Here is a 22,925-nt window from a genome sequence, read left to right on the forward strand (position 1 = left end):
CAGATTCAGTTACACGGGTAAAATGGCGTCGGGGGCCATTTCAGCGGAGACTAAGAAGATTACAGATTTACGCGTGGTAGACCTTAAATCAGAACTCAAACGAAGGAATTTGGATATTACTGGGGTAAAAAATACACTCATCGCAAGACTGAAGCAGGTAATTTTAATTTAAAAGGGTTAATCACGGCGACCTGTGTGCAGACGCTCGCGAGCTTGGTTGTTGGCTAGTCAGTTAGCATAGCCGTCTTCATACAAACACTTTTGCAATGCATTTATTAACAACACAAATGTAATGACCGTGTTTGGACACTAAGTTTTAAATGAAAACTTTTTGCGTGAACTATTTAATAGCATTTCCAGAAACGTATCTGTAAGGTAAGGATTTGTTAAGCGGGCTCAGTTTTATTAACGTTAGCGAATGCAGCTAACGTAACGTTACATGCGCGCAGATCAGTTGCTTCTACTTTAAACCGATTCGCCCTCTCCATTTAGAGTCTTTATGTGAAGTAATTTACGATTAAAGTTTCAAATGTAATAATTTTATTTGACAATATGTAACAATATAGGTAAATGTACGTTACATGTTACTATGTATGAATCAGTAAGGCTTGTGAGATGCAAACAGCTATGGTCATAGTTTTATTATAGTTCATTGTGCAGATCTTTTGTTTCGGTGCCGTTTAGTCCAAATTTATTTAACCAAAAATATGTATTTTGCTGCTCAAACCTTCTGCATGCAGTGTGTTTAAGAGCTGTACTGTTATACTTAACACTTTAATATAACTCTGGAACACAATAATGATTTTATAAAGATTCGTTTAAAAGGCATTCCCCTTACTAATGTGTGAAATTGAACGGTCATGTATTTTTGTGTGCAGGCGATAGAAGATGAAGGTGGTGATCCAGACAACATTGAGCTCATCGTGTCAGCTGACACACCCACGAGAAAATATGGCAAATCTAAAGGTACATTTTCACTTTCTGAAATTTAATTTATAATGTCTGTTTCTCACATATTGACCAAATTGCTTTATTGCACATCCTCAGGAAAGAAGACAGACCTTGATGCTGACACCACCATGGAAGAGGAATCCTTATCTAAGGTATAGAGCAAGTTTTGAAGCTAATAATGCTTTTCCACAGCACAGTAACGCATGAATTTTGAGTACTGTTTTATAAAAACTTTAAAAATCTCCCAAAAAATATTGCATTAGGCTAGGGCTGGGCGATATAACGAAATATATTGTCTGGACGATAGAAAATGTATATCGTTTTTAGTGGTGTAACGGATCACTAGTCACGGATCGGATCATTTTTCGGATCAGAAAAAAAGGGGGAGGAGACTCTTTTTTTTTTTGCTTTCCATTTATTGTATGAACATTTTGTGTTAGCATAACCTATATGGTTATGGTTTTATACAAATATAAATAACCAGCTGAATAAATCTCATTTTACTCAGTTGTTAAAGTGTAACATGTGAAATACAACCTGTGATGTGAAAATGGGCCGGTGCATATGTTTAAACACACTACATTTAAACAATGTTTTATTCAATGCATTACTTTATATTTATATAGTCTAGTACCTTAGAAACAGGCTAGACTATGTTAAAATAAACATTTTAAATTAGAACTTACAATAGAAAAAAAAGCAACTCGTTTTTTTTCATTTTTTAAAATATTTTTAAAAGAAATCCTGCAGGTCATAAAGAACTTTTTTTTTCACCTCCAGAAAAGAGTGCTCTCCATTCTTTCACATGTTTACCTAAAGCTAAAAGCCATTTTTCTTGCTTTACTCAAGGCAAAAAGCCATATGTTGACTTTGAAACAGAGTACACTTTACATTATATGCATATGTGGGGAAATTACTAGATTTTCGCATCAACACGTGTTTGTTTGAATAGGCTACAGACAGCGCGCTGTCACTTTAATTCAGCGCGTTCAGCACAGCAAAACACACTCGGTGCAGAAACGATCGCGGCACTTCGCACTGACGGACCAACACTGCGTGCAGTGTGAAAACTGTAATCTGATAACATAGTATGGAAAAAATACGCACCGCAAACAGACTAGCTGTGTGTGAAACGGGCATCAGCAGGTGTGCTTCAGATAGCCATGCTCGATGTAAACCCACTTTCACACGGCTCTCTCATGCTGCCACAGTAACGTTACCTACTGTTACAGTTTTGTCCACCACCCTTCTTCCATCATCATTTCACGGGGAATCCAAAATGCTCTCATACATGCGATATGAATGATGCGGGAGGCTTTTCAAGTTTTTCTGCGCCTCCGCCAGCCATTGTTGACTGATCGCCTTCACGTGAACGACTGCTGTGTGTAGTTTCCCTGAAACTCGGCGAGTTTAAAGAAACAAAATTACTTAAAAAGCAATATCGGCAAATAAAACGGCCTTTTACTGTGCGATCGCTAAACAATTAAGATGAATCCGCAAAACAAAACAAAAAAATCTGCGTGTCACGTGCGTTCCGAACCGTGGATCGTGATGCGTTTGGATCAGGGATCAACTGCGATCCATTGCACCCCTTACCGTTTTATATAAGGCTCTATCGCTTATGCCACGATAAGGCATTTACGGCAGAATTTTACGTCAAGATGCACCTCACGCCACGGCATGCCTATGCACGCTGCAATACATAAACAAACATGGAGGAAGACGGTAGGCTAGTAGACGCGGTTCAGACCAGGGTAATTCTCAGAGTAATTATGCCAGAGTGGTGGCATAGGCGCTCAAAACAAACTTCAGGGGCTTTGCAACGGGCTTTTACCCATGGCACACCATATAGCCATAATATTGGCTTGTTGCCGCGTCTCATTTAAGAAAATGACAGCTCCGAAGAGACGCTGCTTTAGTTCGAGGTAGTGCTAACAATAATAAAGAAAGACGATCAACACCTTATGTGTTGCCACTGAAATGTAGATGTAATATATTTCCAAATGTAAGCTCATCTTAAGCTAAATGCACGCTTCATACTGTCGTCTGCCCTGACTCTAACCTCGAGTGTTTTAGCCTATTTACTTTTGGCAAACCTTGTGAGCGCGCAAACCCAAACGTGGTGACCTCGCGCCAAATGTTTTTATTGGTTTATTAAGTACAAACAGGCGAGTTATGAAAAAATGAGTGCGAGGGATATGTTCACACAAAAAGATTTTGGAATGAGATGGCTAATTGTACTTAGCGTTTAGTCCACTGTCTATAATAGCCTAATTTAGAGATCACTTTTTTTTTTTTTAACCAACAACTTTGATCGGTTAACGTTGATACGGTCAACCATCGGTCAAACGGTCATCGGTTAACACCCCTAGGCAGGTGTTAACGTTACCAGCAGTCTTGCTTGGAAAAAAAGGTTCTAAATAAAATAAAAATGTAGTCCATACTACCTTTATTTGTTTTGTATATCATTTCAAACTGCATTTCCACATTGCAATTTTGTATAGACTATTCTTAATCTGAATTAACAGAAAAATTGCTATATCGTTATGTATATCGTTATCGGGATATCAAATGAGCTATATCGGGATAAGAAATTTTGGCCATATCGCCCAGCCCTACATTAGGCTGATCATTTTTACAGGCTTCCAAATTGTTACATGTGTGAACCTTTTAATTCACAGTTCAGTAAATTCATAGTCTTTTTCATACTTGCATGTATATGAACGAGGGTTGTGCTAGACAGTAATAATATAGATGTTGGTCAGCGATATCGCTGCTGGCTGATGCCTTTGGCTCAATCTCTCTTCAATGTATTGAATTATTATTAATATTGTTATTATTATCAGGCTAGTATTATCTAATTAATATTAGGATCTACAAATTTTAATAACATTGAATGTAGACAGTAATCTACATTCAGTTAGCCAAACAGAACATATTATGTGGGCGTTCATATGAGTTTCTGTTGCGTGCATTTTCCATCATGTCTTTGCACACAAAAGACTAAACTGACGCGGCGCTGCTGCTGGTGGGTGACGAACAGGGAAGCCCTATAGCCTACTTCTACTGATACAGCAAAGACATTGACGGCAAAATATGCTACCGAATTTTTCTTTCTGTAACAGGTGCAATATTTAAAAAATCGATATGTTTTTCACTATTAGGCCTATATCTGCATTTATGTTAACCTAGAGACTTTCAAAATATCATTTATTAATGTGCATTCGTATTTTTCTATTCTCTTTTGCCTGGAAACGCTTCCAACATGATTGCGTGTCGCGTGAAAAATAGGCATCAGTTCTCTAGCATGCACGCGTTCTCTGCGCAACTTGAGCTGCGTCTGAGACGTGCGTTATGCAGGCAGTGTTCAAGCTCTAACCTGTTAACCAAAATAAAAAACGGACACGCCACGAAAACACCCGCTCTGAGGGGACTGTCATTGCTGGGATGCACAGGTTACCTCCGCGCTAACTTTTCCAGCAGGATGCACCGCAGCCGACATTAACCATGGACGGATGCACTTTGTTTCAGTGGTAGATCATTTGAGTCGTGGCCATATTGTACTTCTTATACACAGCATCGCAATGTTTGCAGTGAACTATTTCGGTTTTTAAATCAAAATGGTCCCCCCTCTTCATGAGTAACGTTATTATATTGAAATCAAAACGGAAGATCACTGATAACCGAGTATGGTGACAAACATTGCACCTTGGTGGTAAAGTGCTGCCACACAGTGAAATTCATTTAATTGCTTCAAGAGTCGCACTAACAACCTGCATTAAAAAATAAATTAAAAATGCTTTTGATTAATCGATAACAAATTACCGTGATCGAAATTCTTAACGATCAACTATCGATCGTTGATTATTCATGCCCATCCCTAGTGCATATGATTGAAAAAAAGTTTTTCAATTAATTATTTTAAAACAATCTACATCACACATCAAAATTGAATTGCAAGATAATTCACTATTGTCAAGAGTGCTTGTAACAGAGATGCATCATTCTTATACAGTTCATTGAGTCAAGGTAAAAACGGCAAATAATTTAAGAGAGTTGATATACCGTTATGAGCATTGAGCTAGATTGGGCTTTTGCTTCGGAGAGAATTAATGCGCGTGCAGCATCAGACACCAAAAGCTTGTTCCGTTTTTGCTTTTAATACAAGGAATAATTACAAACACTGCTCACGCAGTTGATTTATCCCAGCACACTGTGACAAACTGCCTTGATCATCCTTCTGAATCTGATCCAGACGCAGTCTTTCACATAAACGTGATTTTTAAAAAAAAATTCAGCCTTTTGCCTGATTTTGCTTTTTTTAAATGAAATTTACCACATTTAAGTGTTGATAAAAAATAATGCATTAAGCTAGAATAAAGCAGAGGGTCTGTTCTTTCTTTTGACTGCATTTTCAGATATTTATACAATAAAATATTCTTTGGGTCATGAAATATTAAAAATGACCAAGAACGCTGGTGGTGACTGGCAAATAAATTTTTAAGTTCACTTAAGACATAACCGACTATGTTTACGATGACACTCGACAAGACAGGCAATTTGACAGTTTTGTGTGAATATATCTGTGCAAGCTTAGGAAGATGTGAAAGAGTATTGCGACGCTGCAGACACGCTTAGAATGTGTGTTGCTGCACCGCGGCAGTACTAAACTGAGAGATGTGGGCACTTTCTCATAATGTGCACTTGAATATTTAAATTGGCAAGCCATAAATGTGCAATTCTGTGAAGATGTAACACTGGACTGACCAAGTGACAGTTCCTTCAACTGGCCCGAATGTCTTACGCGCTGGCCCCAGACCATCAGGCAGTCCTTGATAAAAAATACATTCATGTCCCCAATATAGTGAGACAGCAGAGATTGAAAATGTGCAAGCGGCACGTACTTTAGTATGTGGTAAATGAAACCATGCATCTGCGCCATTCATTCACACAGAGACAAGCACAATATGCAAGATTCGTATTTACATTTGCAGTTTGATATTCACAGGCACTAGTTTATATCACCGGATGTGTTCTCAGGTATTGAAATTTGGCACAGATTGATGTAATGTGAATCTGTACTCTGTATTACCAACGTAATTTCGGACTTCTGTACCCCCCCCCATATATATAATTTTTTTTTTTTTTTTGATAAATTATTTTGTAGATTACTCTCATATTGGGCACCTACAATGACAATTTCAGACCCCTCCATGGTTTCGAAGTGAGAGAACTTGCAAAATAGCAGGGTGTTCCAATACTTTTCCTCACTATATATATTTATTTATTTATATTTTAAAATCGCTATGAATAACAATTTGCATATTTGGAAGCATATTGATGTATTCTCCTGTTTTGGCTGAGGTTTATCAATGACTACGTTTACATGGACAGCAGTAATCTAATTATTGACCTTATTCTAAATAAGACAATATTCTGATTAAGGTGTTTACATGAGTTGCTTTTAGACTACTCCGTTCATGTTCCAGTTTTACATGTGATAGAACATAGATCGATTATGGCACGTCATTACGTCCCCATGCCACGCTATGTTCTCCAACATCCAATCATAGCGTGACTTTGGCAGGTGTGTTAATTTTATGGGCTCAGTAAACTCGCTAACTTCACCTGCGGGTGTCGCTGTTGGACAGTGTTACTTTACATTAAGAAGTATAACAAAACATGCGTTTTTATAATGTTTTATATCTACATTTACGTTGATTTATTTTTTTAATATTATGTATTGCCTCTTTTTTTTTTTTTTTGAAGAGACACTGCTCCTCTTTCCTCCTTATTGACAGCCTACATTTAGAATAATAGCTTTGATTAATTATGAAAAAGGTTTAAAACCCATCTGGTTTGCAATTACAGATACAAACTTATTGTATTTTACTTTTACAATGAACATAATAATTACAACAAAAATAAAAATAGAGAGCGAGGACGCAGTGTTCACAATGAACAGTCAAGTAAAATACACACCGCCCATAGCAACGACGTTTATGGCAACGACTTTTCAGACTGACAGATCCGTAAAAGATAAACGCGACTTTTCCACCATTTGTTACTGTTTTGCACACGTTGTTATATTAAGTATAATTCCAATTTTGTTTTATTGGCCACAATATTATCGATGATTGTTGAAAGGGGCACTTTTGATTAATTTTCAAAAAGGGCAGAGGCTCCAACCCACAAAGCCTCCCCTCTGCACTCCCCTGTTGTGCGTAACGTTATGTGCCCTGTCACAGAATACGGCGAAATCTCAGACACGACATTAATAGTTAGATTAAGGTGTGTACATGTCTCCGATAATGCGACTAAAATAGGCATACTCCACATGTCTTAATCCGATTTATGTGTAGTTAGATTATGACTTTAATCAGATTAAGGTAATTAGAAATCGCTGTCTACATGGTAGCCTCTTAATCAGAGTATTGTCTTAATCAGATTAATATCGGAGTATTGTTGTCCATGTAAACGTAGTCATTGATTATATTATAAATCTGGAGAAATGGTGCATGTAGCGTTCTGAGAAATTATAAACGATCCAAACTCAGGGCACCAATATCATATGCAGAGATGGAGTTTATTATATAATTTAGGGATGGGACGATACACTTAAACTCACGATACGATGCACCTCGATATGCCAGGGTTACGATACGATACGTCACGATACGATATCAAAATATATTTTTTTCTTTCCAAATCTGTGTTTTTGTTTTGTTTTTGTTTTTCCACCCAAGTAATGTACTTAAACGAAAGGTAGGATTTTTCTCTTTTTTTGCATTTTGGTTCTATGTTGTTTTTAAAAAAAAGGAGAATTTTTAGAAGTCCGCGACCACATCTTAAACAGGGGTGCCAATAATTGTGGAGGGCACTGTAGAGATGTCAATCAATTAAAATATTGAATCGCGATTAACTGCATGATTGTCATGAGTTAACTCGCGATTAATCGCAATTTAATTGCACCTTTTTAGCAATTGTAAATGTGTCTTAAAAGCATGAAGACTAGACATATCAAAGGACAAAGATATGTTTATCTAAGAAATTGTTCATGTCTCTTAAGCCTAAACTTAAAAATAATGAGTAAGTAGTGATTTCTCACTTAGTTTTTACACTGGCAGTTTAATTCAGAGCAGGGCACAGTTTGTATGAAAAATTGTTAATGTGTACCAGTGAGCGAACCAGAACCACACCATACCTGGAGGAGGTCCATATTACACGAATGGAATATAGTGTGGCCCCTTTAAGAGATCCGCATTCCCTATTGAACTGCCGGTTTTTTGCGTGTGCTCGCCGAACTGCCGCTATTCACGTGGACAGTGTGGAGAACACGGAGGACTCGGAAGCGCGCTTGTTCAGGAAAGTAACCTGTGCATTCGTTTTAGCCGATTGTAATGTATTTAGTTCAATAAAACACGTGTACTGTAAACAGGGTGATGGTGTTAATGATTTACCTCAGACATAAGCGAGTGAGCTGCAGTGCATCGCGCTCAGACTGCAGAGAATGTGCTCAGTGAAAAAACGCCCTTTTCTTTCTGGAGTCTAATAAAAGTTAAACAGAAAATATGGTAGTTTATGTAGGCAATAACTGCATTTTTGGTTTAGAATATTAATGCTAATGTCAACCATTTTCTTTCCCTATTAATGTTTGCTGCTACATCCTTTGTCTGACTGCTCTCACTTTTTCCAACTAACGTTACGGGCTATATGCCTCAGATCAAACAGAAAATGCGTGCTGCGTTTTGTTATGTCTGCCCCACACACACACACACACATATAATACACTAAATTATTTAACTTGTATACTACGCAAATCATGCAGCAGTGCCATCTATCTTTATTTCGCGATCCATTTTTTTTCGACCTCGATGCGTTTCGTCACGTTTTGTATCGCGATATTTTGTCAAACGATATTTCATCCCATCCCTAATTTAATTATACAGGAAATCACAGCTTTAAAGTAAAAGACAAGCACAATAAAGGTTTTGCCACAAACTCATCTATGTCAAGCTGATATTGTGAGACAGCTTTTCACCTCAACGAGACATATCACATTTTAATAATGCATGATCTTGTGGCATGAGATCTCATCACACTCCTACGATTAAGTGTTTCAGCAAATACCATTTGTGATGTATAACACACACACACACACACACACAATTAGAACTTCTGCAAATGCTTATATAGTTTCTTGTTTTATTTTCAGGAGACTGAGGAAGAGGAATCCGAAAAAGGTATGTCTGGTCACTCATTAGGGTGGAGATGTAACACTTGTTTTTCAGGTTTCAGAAGGTCGGACTTTTCTTGCTTGCTTTTTCTTTTGCTGTTTTTCAATCTCAACGTTCTAGCCAAGGGTCTTGCAACAATTCACAGACATTAAAACGTTCCATCTGGACCATGTGCTGCATCAAAGGACAGATAACGCTTCACCATTTGTGTTAACATCAGTGATACTCCTAATTTCACCATCTAATTTGTTCAAGAGCACATTACCCTGCCACCACATTTCATCAGCAAGAGGAAGCCTTTCACCCACTCAATCTCAGAGAGTTTCCTCTGTTCAGAACACCACCAAAGGTTCAGCAGACCACCTCTTTCTTTCTGTTGAGTCTGGACTACCTCCTGAAATGGAGACTGCAACAGGCTGCATGCCTTTGACTGGACAGAACATGATATGTTATCCCCGTTCACCAAAGTCTTGACACTTCTTTCTAACTGCAATACAGCGGACATGGCTTAAGTGGGCATCAACATCTTGTGCTTTGAACTCATTCAAGACTGGATGCAGCTCAGTGGACATCCATTTTTAGCCGTGTTATTGGACAGAATGCTGTGAACAAGCCTGGATCAGAGAAGATTTGCCACTCTGTTTTTGATTCGCCTCCATCAGCAGTAAACCGAGATGGACAGTCAGCGGAAACGTTTGAAAGAAGACCCTCGATGTGACCACAAGAAGCCTAGTGACATCTGGAGGGAGGACTTGCGTTGTGGTATAGATATGCAGTTTCACTCAGACTGAATGCATGTCTGTCAAGCAGAGAAGTGTCAATGTCACCCAGTTGCGGAACCTTCAAAATGTGGACCAAGATATATTGTCATTTGGCGCTGATATTCATCGTAGCGAGAAGATTGTTCAACCTCTTCGTTGTTCTCTAAGGAATGTGTTTTTATGTATACCTGTGGTTTCCTCACCCTCGATGACCACTAACACTAAACTTGCTCTTTGTTGTACTTTCTAGGTCACGTAGCACAGAGATGTGAATGTTAAACAATGTGTTTTTTTGCCATGTTTTATGCTTGTTAAATCCCTCAGATGTAACTGATACTGATGATGCTACTCGTGACAATTCTAAAACCTTCTCCTGTGAAGACGGCCTTGCAGAGCCTGAGGCTGAGCCAGGAGTGGAGCCTGATCTTGAGGCTGAGGCAGATGTGGAACCTGAGCCCGATCCTGATGTGGAGATTGAGGCAGAGAGAGAAGCTGAACCTGAAGTCCCAGCGATGGAGGCCATGGAGAGCGAACCTGCTCCTGAACCCGTAAAAGAAGTTGAGGATGACAATATATCTGTCACCATCCAGGCTGAAGATGCCATCACACTGGATGTGGATGGCGACGACCTCCTGGAAACAGGTAAACATGTGAAACTTCCAGATTCTGAGGGAGACAAGGGCTGTGAAGAGCCTGAGGCCACTGCTGAGATGGGGCAGGAGACAGACTCATTGACTGAAGCGATAGATGGCCACAAGGATGGTAAGAGAGATGACGGGCTGAAGTCTGACACCACCAAGAAAGACAGCAGGGAGGCCTTGAAGAAAGGAGAAACGGGAGACAAGGAAAAGGATTCTGGGAAGAAAGGCCCCTCTTCAACTGGGGCAACAGGTCAAGCAAAGAGGTTTGTCTTTCTATGTCAGTTCTTTAAGATACTACTACCAAGTTCCAGCTCAATAAGAACTCAGCATTGTGGGTAGCAGCAAGATTTTTTTCATAACAAGTTGTTCATTGTACCTAATCCCTGCCTTTGGTTTGCTCTTTTGGTTTGGTTTACCATTTTTTCGAGTTTGGTAATTGGAATTAAACGAGGAGCTGAAAACCCGTCTGTTACGCACACATTTCCAGCACTTGCTTTTCCAGTCCCTACTTGTGGGTTAAAAAAGAGCAATAGTTCCAGTGATGTCAGAGGGGTTTGTCAGTCCAGTGAAGTGATTCTCTCTGAAGTTGAACACCCTCCTGAGGATGTCATTGGTCAAGGGAATAAATTGGCAGAAAACCTGACCCACCTTGCTCCTGTGGAAAAGCAAGAGAAAGAAGCCTTATTGGAGTTTTGTCCGAGTGCAAGCCTTGCCTATGGGGATTTTTTTTTTGTTCTTTTCCTTTTTCTGTAATGCATTAAACATTTGTATAATATTTGTTGTTTATTTGAAGATGTACCTCGGTGCTCAGTCGTCTCTCATGCCCTGGTACTCATTGAAGTATTTCTCTCTTCTTGTCGCTGTCATAATATTCACATTTTAGCTCTTCGAAGGACAGAGATGGAAAGACTACGAAAGATGAAAAAGGTATGACTTATCTCATAAATGGGTTGTTTTAAAAAAAAAAAAATTGATTTCAGAAGCATCTATACAGCAGCTGGTCTATATGATGAAACATGAGTATTAAGCCCTATTCGGATGGTAATTGTTTCTCATGGGGACGAAAGGTATTTTCAACATTTACAGGGGCTAGTAGTTGGTTGATTTGATTGCCGCCCGAATTCAGAATGTCAGTGCTTTTCTTCCACCAACCACATAAAAATCCCCCTTAAAGGGTTAGTTCACACAAAAATGAAATTTGTCATTAATGACTCACCCTAATGTTGTTCCTCACCCGTAAGACCTCTGTTCATCATCGGAACACAGTTTAAGATATTTTATATTTTAGTCCCAGAGCATATGCAGTCAATGTCCACTTTACTGTCCATGTCCAGAAAGGGAATAAAAACATCATCAAAGTAGTCCATATGTGACATCAGTTGGTTGATTAGAATCTCTTGAAGCATCGAAAATACATATTGGTGCAAAAATATCAAAAACTATGAATTTATTCAGAATTGTCCTCTCTTCTGTGTGTCTCCAAAAAGATTCAAATGGTTAATGAATCAGTGAGTCGATCAATGCTGTGGGTCGCCAATGTCACGTGATTTCAGCAGTTTGGTGGTTTGACACGATCTGAACTGCTGAAATCACGTGACAATGGCGACCCGAATCATTGATCGATTCATACCATTTGAATCTTTTTGGAAGAACTCAGAAGCGAAGACAATGTTGAAAAACAATGTTCAAAACTGTTATTGTGGCAGCAATATATGCAATACAATTTTAAAATATGTATTTTATACAATTATGTACATTAAAAAACATAAACCAAGCAGTACCTCATGTTAATAAGAGAGGCTGCTTTAACATATCTAGTAATTTCCATACATTTTATAATGGAATTAATTTAAAAAATAAGACAGAAAACCATTTCAAACAGTGTCTAGCTTCCTATTTTTAAACAGGAGATTTAAATAATTAAATAAAAATAGGACATAATTTTCCAGATGTATTTTTTAACAATGTGTCTGTGAGAAACAACACCCGAATAGGGCTTTAAATCGTTTTTAGGGAATAGCAAAAATCTCCATGATACTATTAGAAGTTTAATTATTTGGAAAGTTTATCTGCTCTAATGCTCAAGTTGTCATTAAAGTAGCAACGTGTCTTCTAAAACTTATTCTGTCTTTAGGAAGTGGCAGCAGCAGTACCAGCTCTACTCGCAATCTGTGGGTGAGTGGCCTGTCGTCCAATACCAAAGCAGCTGATCTGAAGAACCTCTTTGGCAAATATGGAAAGGTAACCACTCTTTGTGTGTTTTACAGTAGCACCAGCTTTTAAATGCCGTGTTTTTAATGTTGTGAGGGATTGTAATGTTGACTACATTTGTAAATGGGTTTATTTATTTTTTTTAAATAGGTTTTTAGTGCCAAAGTGGTCACCAATGCTCGTAGCCCAGGAGCCAAATGTTATGGACTAGTTACCATGTCGTCGAGTGCAGAAGTGGCCAGGTGCATTTCTCACCTGGACCGCACAGAACTTCATGGACAACAGATATCTGTGGATAGGGTAAGAACTTCACCACTGTGCTATAAGAGTGGGATACTCTATTTACTCAACATTATCGATTGTTTGCTTTTGTGAAAACAAATGGTACTTTAATACTTCATCTCTGATCTTGTGGTATCATCCTGATAGGTGAAAACTGACCCTTTCAAAAAGGACTTCTCAAAGAAAGAGGGAGAAGATAAGACAAGTTCCAGTAAAATTTCTGGAGAAAAACGCACTCCAACTGGAGCGAAAACCTCAAACAAGTAAGAGTTTGCAATCCAATTTGAATATCTTTCCATTCTTTTAAGGGGAAGAGTGTTTCGTTGCACTGGTTATACTTTCTTTCTTTCTCTCCTTCCTTCCTTTTATTAATAGGACTCCTATTTCATCTAAAAAGGAGGAGAAGAAATCAGACAAACCCTCTGAGAAGGACAGCAAAGACGCAAAAAAACAGGACCCCAAAAGCAACAAATCTGATGCACCTTCCAATTCAGGAGCCGACGCATCAAAGAAAGATGACAAGAAACATGGACGTATGTTATTTGGTTACATTCACTCACTTGAGCCCCTGCCCCTTTGAAAGTTCAAGTGAAAGTGCCCTTTTCGACCCTGCCCCCGTGGAGAACTGTGCACGCCACTGCATTCACTTGCTGAGAACTTAAAGGGTTTCTTCAGCGATTAGTATATGGCTTTCTATCAGTAGAAACCCTGGAGTATAATCAAATGATTGTGCGCTCCGAACCTGACCCGAACCGATCCGCGGGCCGGGTCGGGCTGAGATTTCCCTGCACTATCCTCGGGTCGGGTAGGGCCGGGCCCGTGATCAAGCGTTTGTTTTTTTTAATCATTAGCCTACTTTACTAGTCTAATTGGGTGGGCAGAAAGCTATGCTATAATCAGAAATTATATGTATATTTAGCAAAGTAAGAACTAATACAACAACTAAGAAACAAATGTGTAGGCTACAAAGTTGCACAAGTCAGGATTAGTGTAAAAATGCGTGTTAAACTCACAGCTCGAGCAGTGATGGAGCGCAGCATTATAAACAGAAACGCTGTGTGTCAAGAGCTGCTCGCCTGAACACTGCACTTTGCTTAATTAAATATCTTCGAATCGTTTCGTTTAAAAGTGGTCATTTCAAGCTTTCTATACGCATATTTGTCATGTCTGTGAGGCAAGTATAGCCTGCTGAGTTTCGGTTTATTTATGAGACGCGCGCTCCAGTTCATGAGATGAAATGAAAGCAATCACTCCCACGACTTCACCTCGCGATTATAGTCTGCTATTTGCTTTTTATTTATTAAATCCAGGTATAATATTTAATATTTAAACATAAATATGAAGGAAAAAACACATTGTTTAATGGCAACAACAAAGTAAGCTACAGATAAATGTCTGAGCTGGATTGGAGCAAACATCAGTTTACCGGTGAGCGGATCATGAGTGCGCGCCTGCGGATTATTGAGCAAAGTCAAGTCAACTTTATTTATAGCCTATAGCGCTTTTACAATGATGATTGTTTCAAAGCAGCTTCAAAGTGTTAAACATGAAAATATTGCAACAAAATGTTGTTCGGCTGTACAGTCGCTGTGGAGAAAACTAAATTTTGTTTTATCATGAGCCTCACCAGTCCGCTTCGCTGCACTTTGCTCATTACAGGCCCGTTCTCGTCAAAACGCCCATGTATTGAAGAATGGTCCGGTTTAAATCGGGCTCGGGCTCGGGCTCATAATTACAGTTAATGTGTCAGGCCGGGCCAGGCCGGGCTCGGACACAACGTGCACGGGCTCAGGTAGGGTCGGGCTTGATTTTTTGAGCCCGATCTAACCTCTACCAGAGGCTAAGACTACAGCCAGCAGAGGGAGCTATTTCCACGTTTTCAACTCACACACGGGGGATGGGAGATCACACTTGGAGCTCAGCTGCAGGCATTCATTTAAATGGATGCTAAGCAATGTGTTTTAACTTCTCAAAATTAATTTCTATGAAAGTTAAGCTTCCAAAGGCATGAACTGAAAACACGCCAGACTGAACACGCGCTGTGAATGCCGCTCATCACGAGAGCACAGCAGCTCATTTATGACGTTAAATGTAATTTCTACTACAGTAATGACCCAGTTTAAATACAGATTCATCTTTCCAGTGCTGAAGTACCCCTTTAAGACGACTCTATAGTAATTTCTGTGTCCATCACTTCCTATCCACAGGAAAGAGTCCAGGTAAAGCAATGGCTATCAACCATACTAAAGGAGAGCAAAACTTCAATAAATCTCGACCTCCTTTCAGAAGGGGTGGAAGGTTTGAGAAGGTACTTCAGATACAATTCATAATGAGATTATTATTGTGAAAGGTTTTTAATGAAGAACTACAAGTTATCTGACATTTTTTATTTTTTTTGCAGCCTGGTCCACCCAACATAATGAACAGACGTCCCAGATGGTTCATACCACCTGAGGAGGTTGGTTAACTCTTTATTCTGAAGAATAAAGAAAACAACCAACTAGGGATGCAACAATACAGTTAGTCCACGGTTCAATACATACCTCGGTTTTTCACCACGGTTGTTCGGTTCGTTTTTTTGCTATTGTATTCTTAGGCGACAAGAACAGAAAGAGGTTAAGAAAACAGGTGAATTTTTTAAATATAAAATAAAATAAATAAATATAAAGATTTACAGTGTCGGCTCAGAGATGTACAGGAGCATTTAAGTATGAAATTGAATGAATAAATGTAGGCTAAAATTAAAACTACATAGTCTTCAATATACAATATAAATTGATTGAAAGCTACTATATTACTTTATTCAAGAGCAGTGAGTGATTATTTTTTTTCGTTGTCTATTTTAATACCTCTATAATTTTAGAGGTGAACTGTCCCTTTAAGGACAAGCGTTCACAATCACTAGTCTGCTCGCATCTCATACAAACACGCAATTTTACCTTGACTTTAGACATAACCGACTGTGGTTATATATGCTTTGTTTGACAGTATTAGCGCAGTAAGACTACTTTGTCCAGTAATCACATGTTTGACAGGCGCGCGCTCAGCACATGTTAAACGCAAATTAAATGTTTAACCGGCAAGGCTTTAAAGGGTGATAAAACACTCAGTTTCAGTCAATCTCATGTCAATCTTGAGTACCTATAGAGTAGTATTGCATCCTTCATATCTCCGAAAAGTCTTTAGTTTTATTATATTTATAAAAGAAATATAGGCTGTACCGAGTCTTTCCGGAAAAAAACCAACGCCTGGCGGCGTATTGTGTGGGCGGAGCTAAAGAATGATGAATGCGCATAAAGCGTGACGTCCTCAAGCGTGGAGAAGCCCATGGCTATTGATTCTCAGCTAATACAGATAATGATCCAGAATCAAATTCGGAGGCTGAAATAAATTGAACAGGAGAAACAGCAACAGCAGGACGTCCGTCTACTGTATTTAGTGGCCTGTCAACATTTGCGCTTGTTTACTCGCAGTTTATGAGGACATGATTTGGTTTATGGACTATTGTATGCGACTAAACCTTAGCAGTAGCAAGCAAAATGGTTTTGCACGTCAGACTAACGTTATGCATGGAACAACAATGGAGTAACCGTTAGCGCATTTGAATGACGAAGCACGCAATCGTGTCGTTTACTGATGTTTACTCATGCGATGGTAGCCAATAGCAGAGACATTTGAAGAAGTTTAACTCACCGGCTGCTTCCAAAGCAGGACCGAACCTTTATCGCTGGGACCGCTCTGTCAAAAACACTTCGGTATGATTTGGTGAAGTCCTGTGACAGCAGTGACCGTGGAAATCCACTTTGCGACGCGACTGAAGCGATGTTGTGAAGCTTCCCGTCATTTCTGCGTTCAAATCGGTTCAAATGCAGCGCTGCCTTCCCAGAATGCTGTGCTGAAGCGCGCGGCGTGACAGAAGTGTTCACGGACAACTGGATCTGCACCTGAGGGAGTGTTTATGGGCGTGCATTTCCTCTCTCTGTCTAGTCACGCGCGCGTGCGCTTTACCGGGAGAAGAGTACGGCCCACACAAGGACCTTCCGCTCTGCCGACGTCAAGCGGACTCGTACTCGAAAAAAACTCTCCGAAACGTGTGAGAAACCGGAAGGAGTATTTTTGACACAGAAATACTCCATCAAACGTCCAACATTAGTTTTTGAAACTTTGTCTATGTTTAGGATGGGAATCCAAGTCTTTAACAGTGTAAAAAGTTAAAGAACCCCCCCCCTAAAACGCTGCTAAACACCCCCTAACTTCAGTGCATAAGATTGGATATTTGCTCATATCAGCACGTAGGCACACTCAAACAGAGCCGAAATAAACGGAGATAAATATTTCAAACGAAGAGATAGAAATAATTATTTAAATGCAAAACTGAAAAAAACGCAATTCAAAAGCGCTTGCTGAACCGTGAATTCTGTACCGAACGGTTAAATATTTAATTGAGTATTGTGGCATCCCTATAACCAACCTTAAGCATGATTTGAATTAGTAAGACTATACTCTCTCTCTACTATTTAGTTTGACCTGTTATTTGTAACATACTTGCAGATGGAAATGATGAAGAAAGGACGCCCCATGCTTAACAAAGGTGGAAACCAAGACATCCTGCCATTTGAGAAGATGAAGGAACAGCGAATGCGTGAGCGCATGGTCAGGATGGAACGCGTTCGCAGGGCTATGGAACTGCGCAGGTAGGTGTGCGTTCTTTAACATTCGCACAGCTCAAAGTGCCTGAGCTGCGCTCTATAATGCTATTTTGATGTGACATCCAGACGGCGCGAGGTAGCAGAGCGAGAACGGCGGGAGAGGGAGCGCATCCGTATTATGCGTGAGCGCGAAGAGAGGGAGAACTTAATGAGAGAGCGCCAAAGATTGGAGGTGGAAAGGCAGAAACTCGAACGCGAGCGCATGGAGAGAGAGAGACTGGAACGGGAGCGGATCCGTATAGAGCAGGTACAACCATGATATATCTGCCCATTGAAATTTAAAGCAGGGATTTTTGTTTTATGTCTTTATGTGGATGTGCCAAAAATGTATGTGTGCAGGAGCGGCGCAAGGAAGCAGAGCGTTTGGCTCGTGAACGTGAGGAACTGAGACGGCAGCAAGAGCAGTTGCGTTACGAGCAGGAGAAACGAAACAACTTGAAGAGGGGACGTGATGTTGACCAGAGGTGTGCAAACAATACTGTTAGATATTAATTCTTGGGGTCTAGTGATCTTTATTGTTCAAAATGGTTAACAGGTTTTCCATCATTGTATGTGCAGGAGGGAAGAACCGTACTGGAATAGTGGAAAAAAGATGCAAACACAGCCAGAGGGGCGGATCAGTCAAGGTGGGGACTACAACAGCCGACAACAGAATCGTTTTAATGATTTCAACCCCAGAGACCGGAACCGATACCCACAGACATCAGCCGGGCAATCCAACAACTTTGATAGGTAGGCATTCATGAACAATGCAATTCCTAAAATACAGTAGGACAGGAAGGAGAAGAGACTGATTTTTGCCTTGTATAAAGCAATTATCTACAGATGCTTTCATTCAAATGAAAACAAGGGAGAATAAAATAGAAGTAATGCAGTAATAAAATTAACAGCAACCGATGAATCTTAATTATTTTGCAGACGCAACCGCTTTGAAGGTGAACCTGATTCAAAGAAAAGTCGCCCTGCTCCACGTCGAGAAGGATCTGGGTTTGAACGCTATCCTAAACCCAACTTTGAAACTGTGCGGAGAGCAGAGCCACCACCTCCACCTCGAACAGAGCTCAGAGACAGCGATCGCAGAGAGATCCGTGACCGTGATGAGCGCAGACAGGTGTCCATGCCCGATCGACCAGCTGGAGGCAGAGCTCCACCTCCTGCCATTGCTCATTCCCGCACCCCCAGAGACGGCAGCCACACTGGCTGGAAGACTGATGGGGGAATGAACACGAAACAAGGAGATGTCAGGTACAGATGGGCTTCTATTTGTGCTCCCTCTGCTCCCATCTTATTCAGGACCTGTTAAAAAATAAATAAAATGTTTTTCATGACGATTGATTACATTAGCAGTTGAACATTGAACATCAGGTTAGTTCCAACGATGTAGACAGAACAGTACTTTTTTATGTATTATAATTAAGGGGAAATATTTGCCTCTTACAGTTTTTAAGTTATAACTTTATTTATTTATTGTCATTCAAGACAAAAACAGTTATTACTGTTACTTTTAACAACACTTTGTCATTAAATACAGAAATAGGTATAAATGATGCACAGAATGTCAGAAAAGAATCCTCACTCTGCTAGAATACATGTAAAATGCACCATGGGGCATTTTTGCCCTAGAGCTTTTTGTCACTTTCAAAGGCATGGAAAAAGAAATAATATATAGCCACCAGCCTTTTTTTATAAAAGCATGTAATATTGGATTTGATCCTGCATTTCACTGTATATGCCAGCTGAAGAGCATGCATGCAAACGTGCTCATATACCAGTCATTCAAAAACATTATTTGAGGAAAGTCAATTTTGCATATAGATGTAAATTCTAAATTATTGACAGGAACATTTTGGAAACTGCTGTACAAACATTTAGGATCATTTTACATAAATAAATTTGGCCCCAGGTCTTTTCATAAAAAATAAAAAATAAAATAAAAAAAGGACGTAGCGTGCGCTCTTCAATAGGGCTGTGCAAGATGGCTGAAAACTATATCACAATTTAAGTGTTTCATATTGGTTGCTGCAAAGCCAGACGGAAGTATAAACAAGTATAAGGTGGTTAAACAAATTTGTGGTATTACTAGTCTTGGTGGTCTTGCAGAATTAGCAGATGACACATAAAATCCAGAAAACTGGCATCCTGCGAGCTGAATTGTTTTCCTGTTTACTCCACTCATTTTTGGGTTGATCTCCAAACTGATACTGTTACATGATTGGCTGTTGGCTTGTCATTCCCTACGTTGCTAGGATACCAGTGAGTGCCTTTGTTCATGCAACCAAATGTGCTTCGCAACCTCTGATTTCTTCTGACGAAGAAAACAAATTATAGAACGCTTATCGAACACATTTTTTTATTGATATCAATTACGTGTCAATCGTGATGCATATAGTTATCGTTTTATCACCCAGCCCTACTCTTAAATTAAAATATTGTTTTTTATCTAGAATGGCTTTATGCTATTTAGTCTTTAAATACAAATACACAAAACTGCAAATTTATGACACAAAATAGTTTAATTACTTGTATGACTAATTAGATGTCCTACGTTTCTGACAAAACACCATGGTTTACCGTTAGTGTTACCACAGTAAATCCATGATGGTGAATTGCTGGTTGAAAAGTATTCTAACTGGATTGGCTCAATGTTTCTACTGATTTGCACATTAGTGTTGTTAATTGAGGCAATGCTGTTCCAACTGGCTTTAAACTAAAGGAACTCAGAGAGGTTTGCAGGTGGTACCAGAGACCTCTATGCCGAACTCGAACACTTCTCACTGGCTGTTTATTGGTCGTGTGATCGAGAAACTCCACAAGTAAACACATTACGCACAAGTAGCACTTGTTTCGTTCAGCTTTTGGAATGTTAATGTTTCCCGAGCCTAAAAGCTATTACTGCCACGTTGTGTCGACATTGTGAAACTGCACGATTTGTAAATGATGCGTGGTGGGCCGGACTTTGGACACCCCTGGTTTAGAATGAACACCATAACAGACTGATATTTCAGGCTTTGCTTTCATTGAGCTGCTGGTAACCAGTGATTGCTGCTGACTATTACAGAGCTGTGCGAATGCGTCCAGAGCGTCCTACCAGAGAAGGTCCCGGACCTGCCATGAGAGGGGTGTCCACTGCCAGCCGTGGCAGAACCAGCTTCAACAGCCGAGACGGAGGCAGACCTGTGGTTATGGGAGAGCAGGTGAAGTACATAACATGCCTCTGACACATGACTTCTGCTGCAGGTCTGCAAATCTAAGACTAAATCTTCATCTTACCACAGCAACACTTTGGCAGTGGCAGGCAGGTGGTAGTGGAGCGGCACGGGCGCGAGCAGGGCCCCAGGAAAGACTGGCACGGGGCAGCAGGCTCACAAAGTGGAGGATTCACAGATAACCGTCGAATGGGAGACAATCGGCCTGGCATGATGGCACCACACTCCAGGTTTGTTTCAATCTAGAGTCCATATTTCAATCTGTTATGTGGTGGTGTTTTTATTTTTTATATCAGGTCTATCTACCTTATTTTTTAACTAACATAGGTGAAGACGTTATTGATTTTGCATAATAACATACTGATTATGTGTCTTTCTGCAGTCATTCCTCCACTGGTATAAACAGAATTGTGCAGATCACTAATGTTCCCATGGCTGGTGGCAGTGGAGGATTCAAGCCCTTTAAAGGAAGGTTCTAGCATCTGACTCTTCACAGCAAGCAATATTAATACTTTTGTTTCCTTTTTTTTGTTTTTTTAAATTTTGAATTTCTGATGTTTTTAATTGGCTGAACTTATAGCCGTGAGATAATTGTAAAGATCCACTTTTTGTTCTTCGTAAAAGACTTTACATGTATGGTTTTCTTTCCTGAATTGTTCTCTGGTGACCTGTAAACAACCTTTGTGCACATACATGTTCCTGACATAGTGTAGGTGCAACTGTACAGCTTATTTCTTAACGAGTGTTCGTTTAGATGACCTTAACTTCCTGTTCCAGATTCTCTCATATGCTTTGGGCAGACTACTGTGTGTAGCACTGGACACATCTGTAATTCCATTAACATTTCAATGTGATCTTTTTTTTCTTTTGTTAATGATGATTCTACAAGTTCATATTAAATTATGTGGATTATGACCATCTCTGCCTAGTTTGCTTTTTATATGTGCAGCCACCATACTTGCCCACAGTTGAGTTCATCAAAGAAAAACTAGTTGAAGACTGAATGACAATCAGAAGAATCACACACACTCCACTGACCAGATTTCCTTTAATCAGACATATTGTCCATCATCTAAGGCAAGTGTTACAGAAAAATTGTCCATCTACTTTTTGACACTGTTGGGCTACATAAATGTTTTTGGTCTTTAACGAACCTTACCCAAAGTGGAAGGTTGACCCTTATAATATCCTGATTTTTTTTGTCCTTTTCTTTTTGCTAAGTTAAAATCTCTTGTGTAAATATACACGTATAAAGGATATAAAATAGAAATTGTAATGGGACTGGTTCTTAAAATGATTTAGGAGTACATGTATTCAGCTGTTAAACATGCATCACAACTGCATTTCCATTATGGTCTGACCTAGTAAAATTGAAACTTCAAGACAAATGCACCAAGAGAAACCTTTTCCGTTCCCATCATTAACAGAAAGCACGTAGTGTGTGACATTTCATTGAAATTCAGAAAATAATTATCATTAATTTGAATGACCCTTGGTAATGCCCTGTATCAACTCAATCAAAACCACTCTCTTCAGTTGCAGATTTCTTTTCCATATCCCTTGATGGCACGAAGATATGAAACCTCAAATTATATTCATGAGAAGTCTTGCAAACCCTTCTGGAAACGGGGCAAGGAAAATAAAATGTAAATGGCAGCATTTAGAGTGAAACTGAACCATTAGAAAGTTCCTTATGTTCAGTTTTTAATATAGCTCCATAAATATAAGCCTTATTGCAAAACATGGTATTTATTAGGTGTTATGAAACCGGTTCATCTGTAACCAGACAGAAAATCTGGTGATTCTAATTGTGTATAAAAAGAGGTATATTTCTCATCTAGTGCATTCAATGTAACAGTGCATAAATAACTAAAATGGTCTATGACCTATACACACCAATGGCCAACTAAGCAGACAAGGCCTTGGA

The 22,925-nt window shown here is 39.5% G+C and overlaps 1 protein-coding gene across 1 annotated transcript; it reads left to right on the forward strand.

Annotated features, from left to right (window-relative positions):
* Positions 1–21,916, forward strand: sltm (SAFB-like, transcription modulator). The gene is made up of 20 exons (XM_067442289.1): positions 1–157; positions 879–966; positions 1,048–1,103; positions 9,167–9,194; positions 10,274–10,853; positions 11,474–11,517; positions 12,725–12,831; positions 12,952–13,101; positions 13,231–13,346; positions 13,459–13,616; positions 15,291–15,391; positions 15,485–15,541; positions 17,635–17,777; positions 17,859–18,039; positions 18,132–18,256; positions 18,351–18,524; positions 18,711–19,037; positions 20,851–20,986; positions 21,068–21,228; positions 21,381–21,916. Exons 1-20 carry the CDS (start codon positions 23–25, stop codon positions 21,475–21,477), a joined length of 2,964 nt encoding a protein of 987 aa, XP_067298390.1. The 5' UTR covers positions 1–22; the 3' UTR covers positions 21,478–21,916.
* The last annotated feature ends 1,009 nt before the right edge of the window (positions 21,917–22,925 follow it).

Source organism: Pseudorasbora parva, chromosome 1, assembly GCF_024679245.1.
Source record: "Pseudorasbora parva isolate DD20220531a chromosome 1, ASM2467924v1, whole genome shotgun sequence".
Taxonomy (NCBI): domain Eukaryota; kingdom Metazoa; phylum Chordata; class Actinopteri; order Cypriniformes; family Gobionidae; genus Pseudorasbora; species Pseudorasbora parva.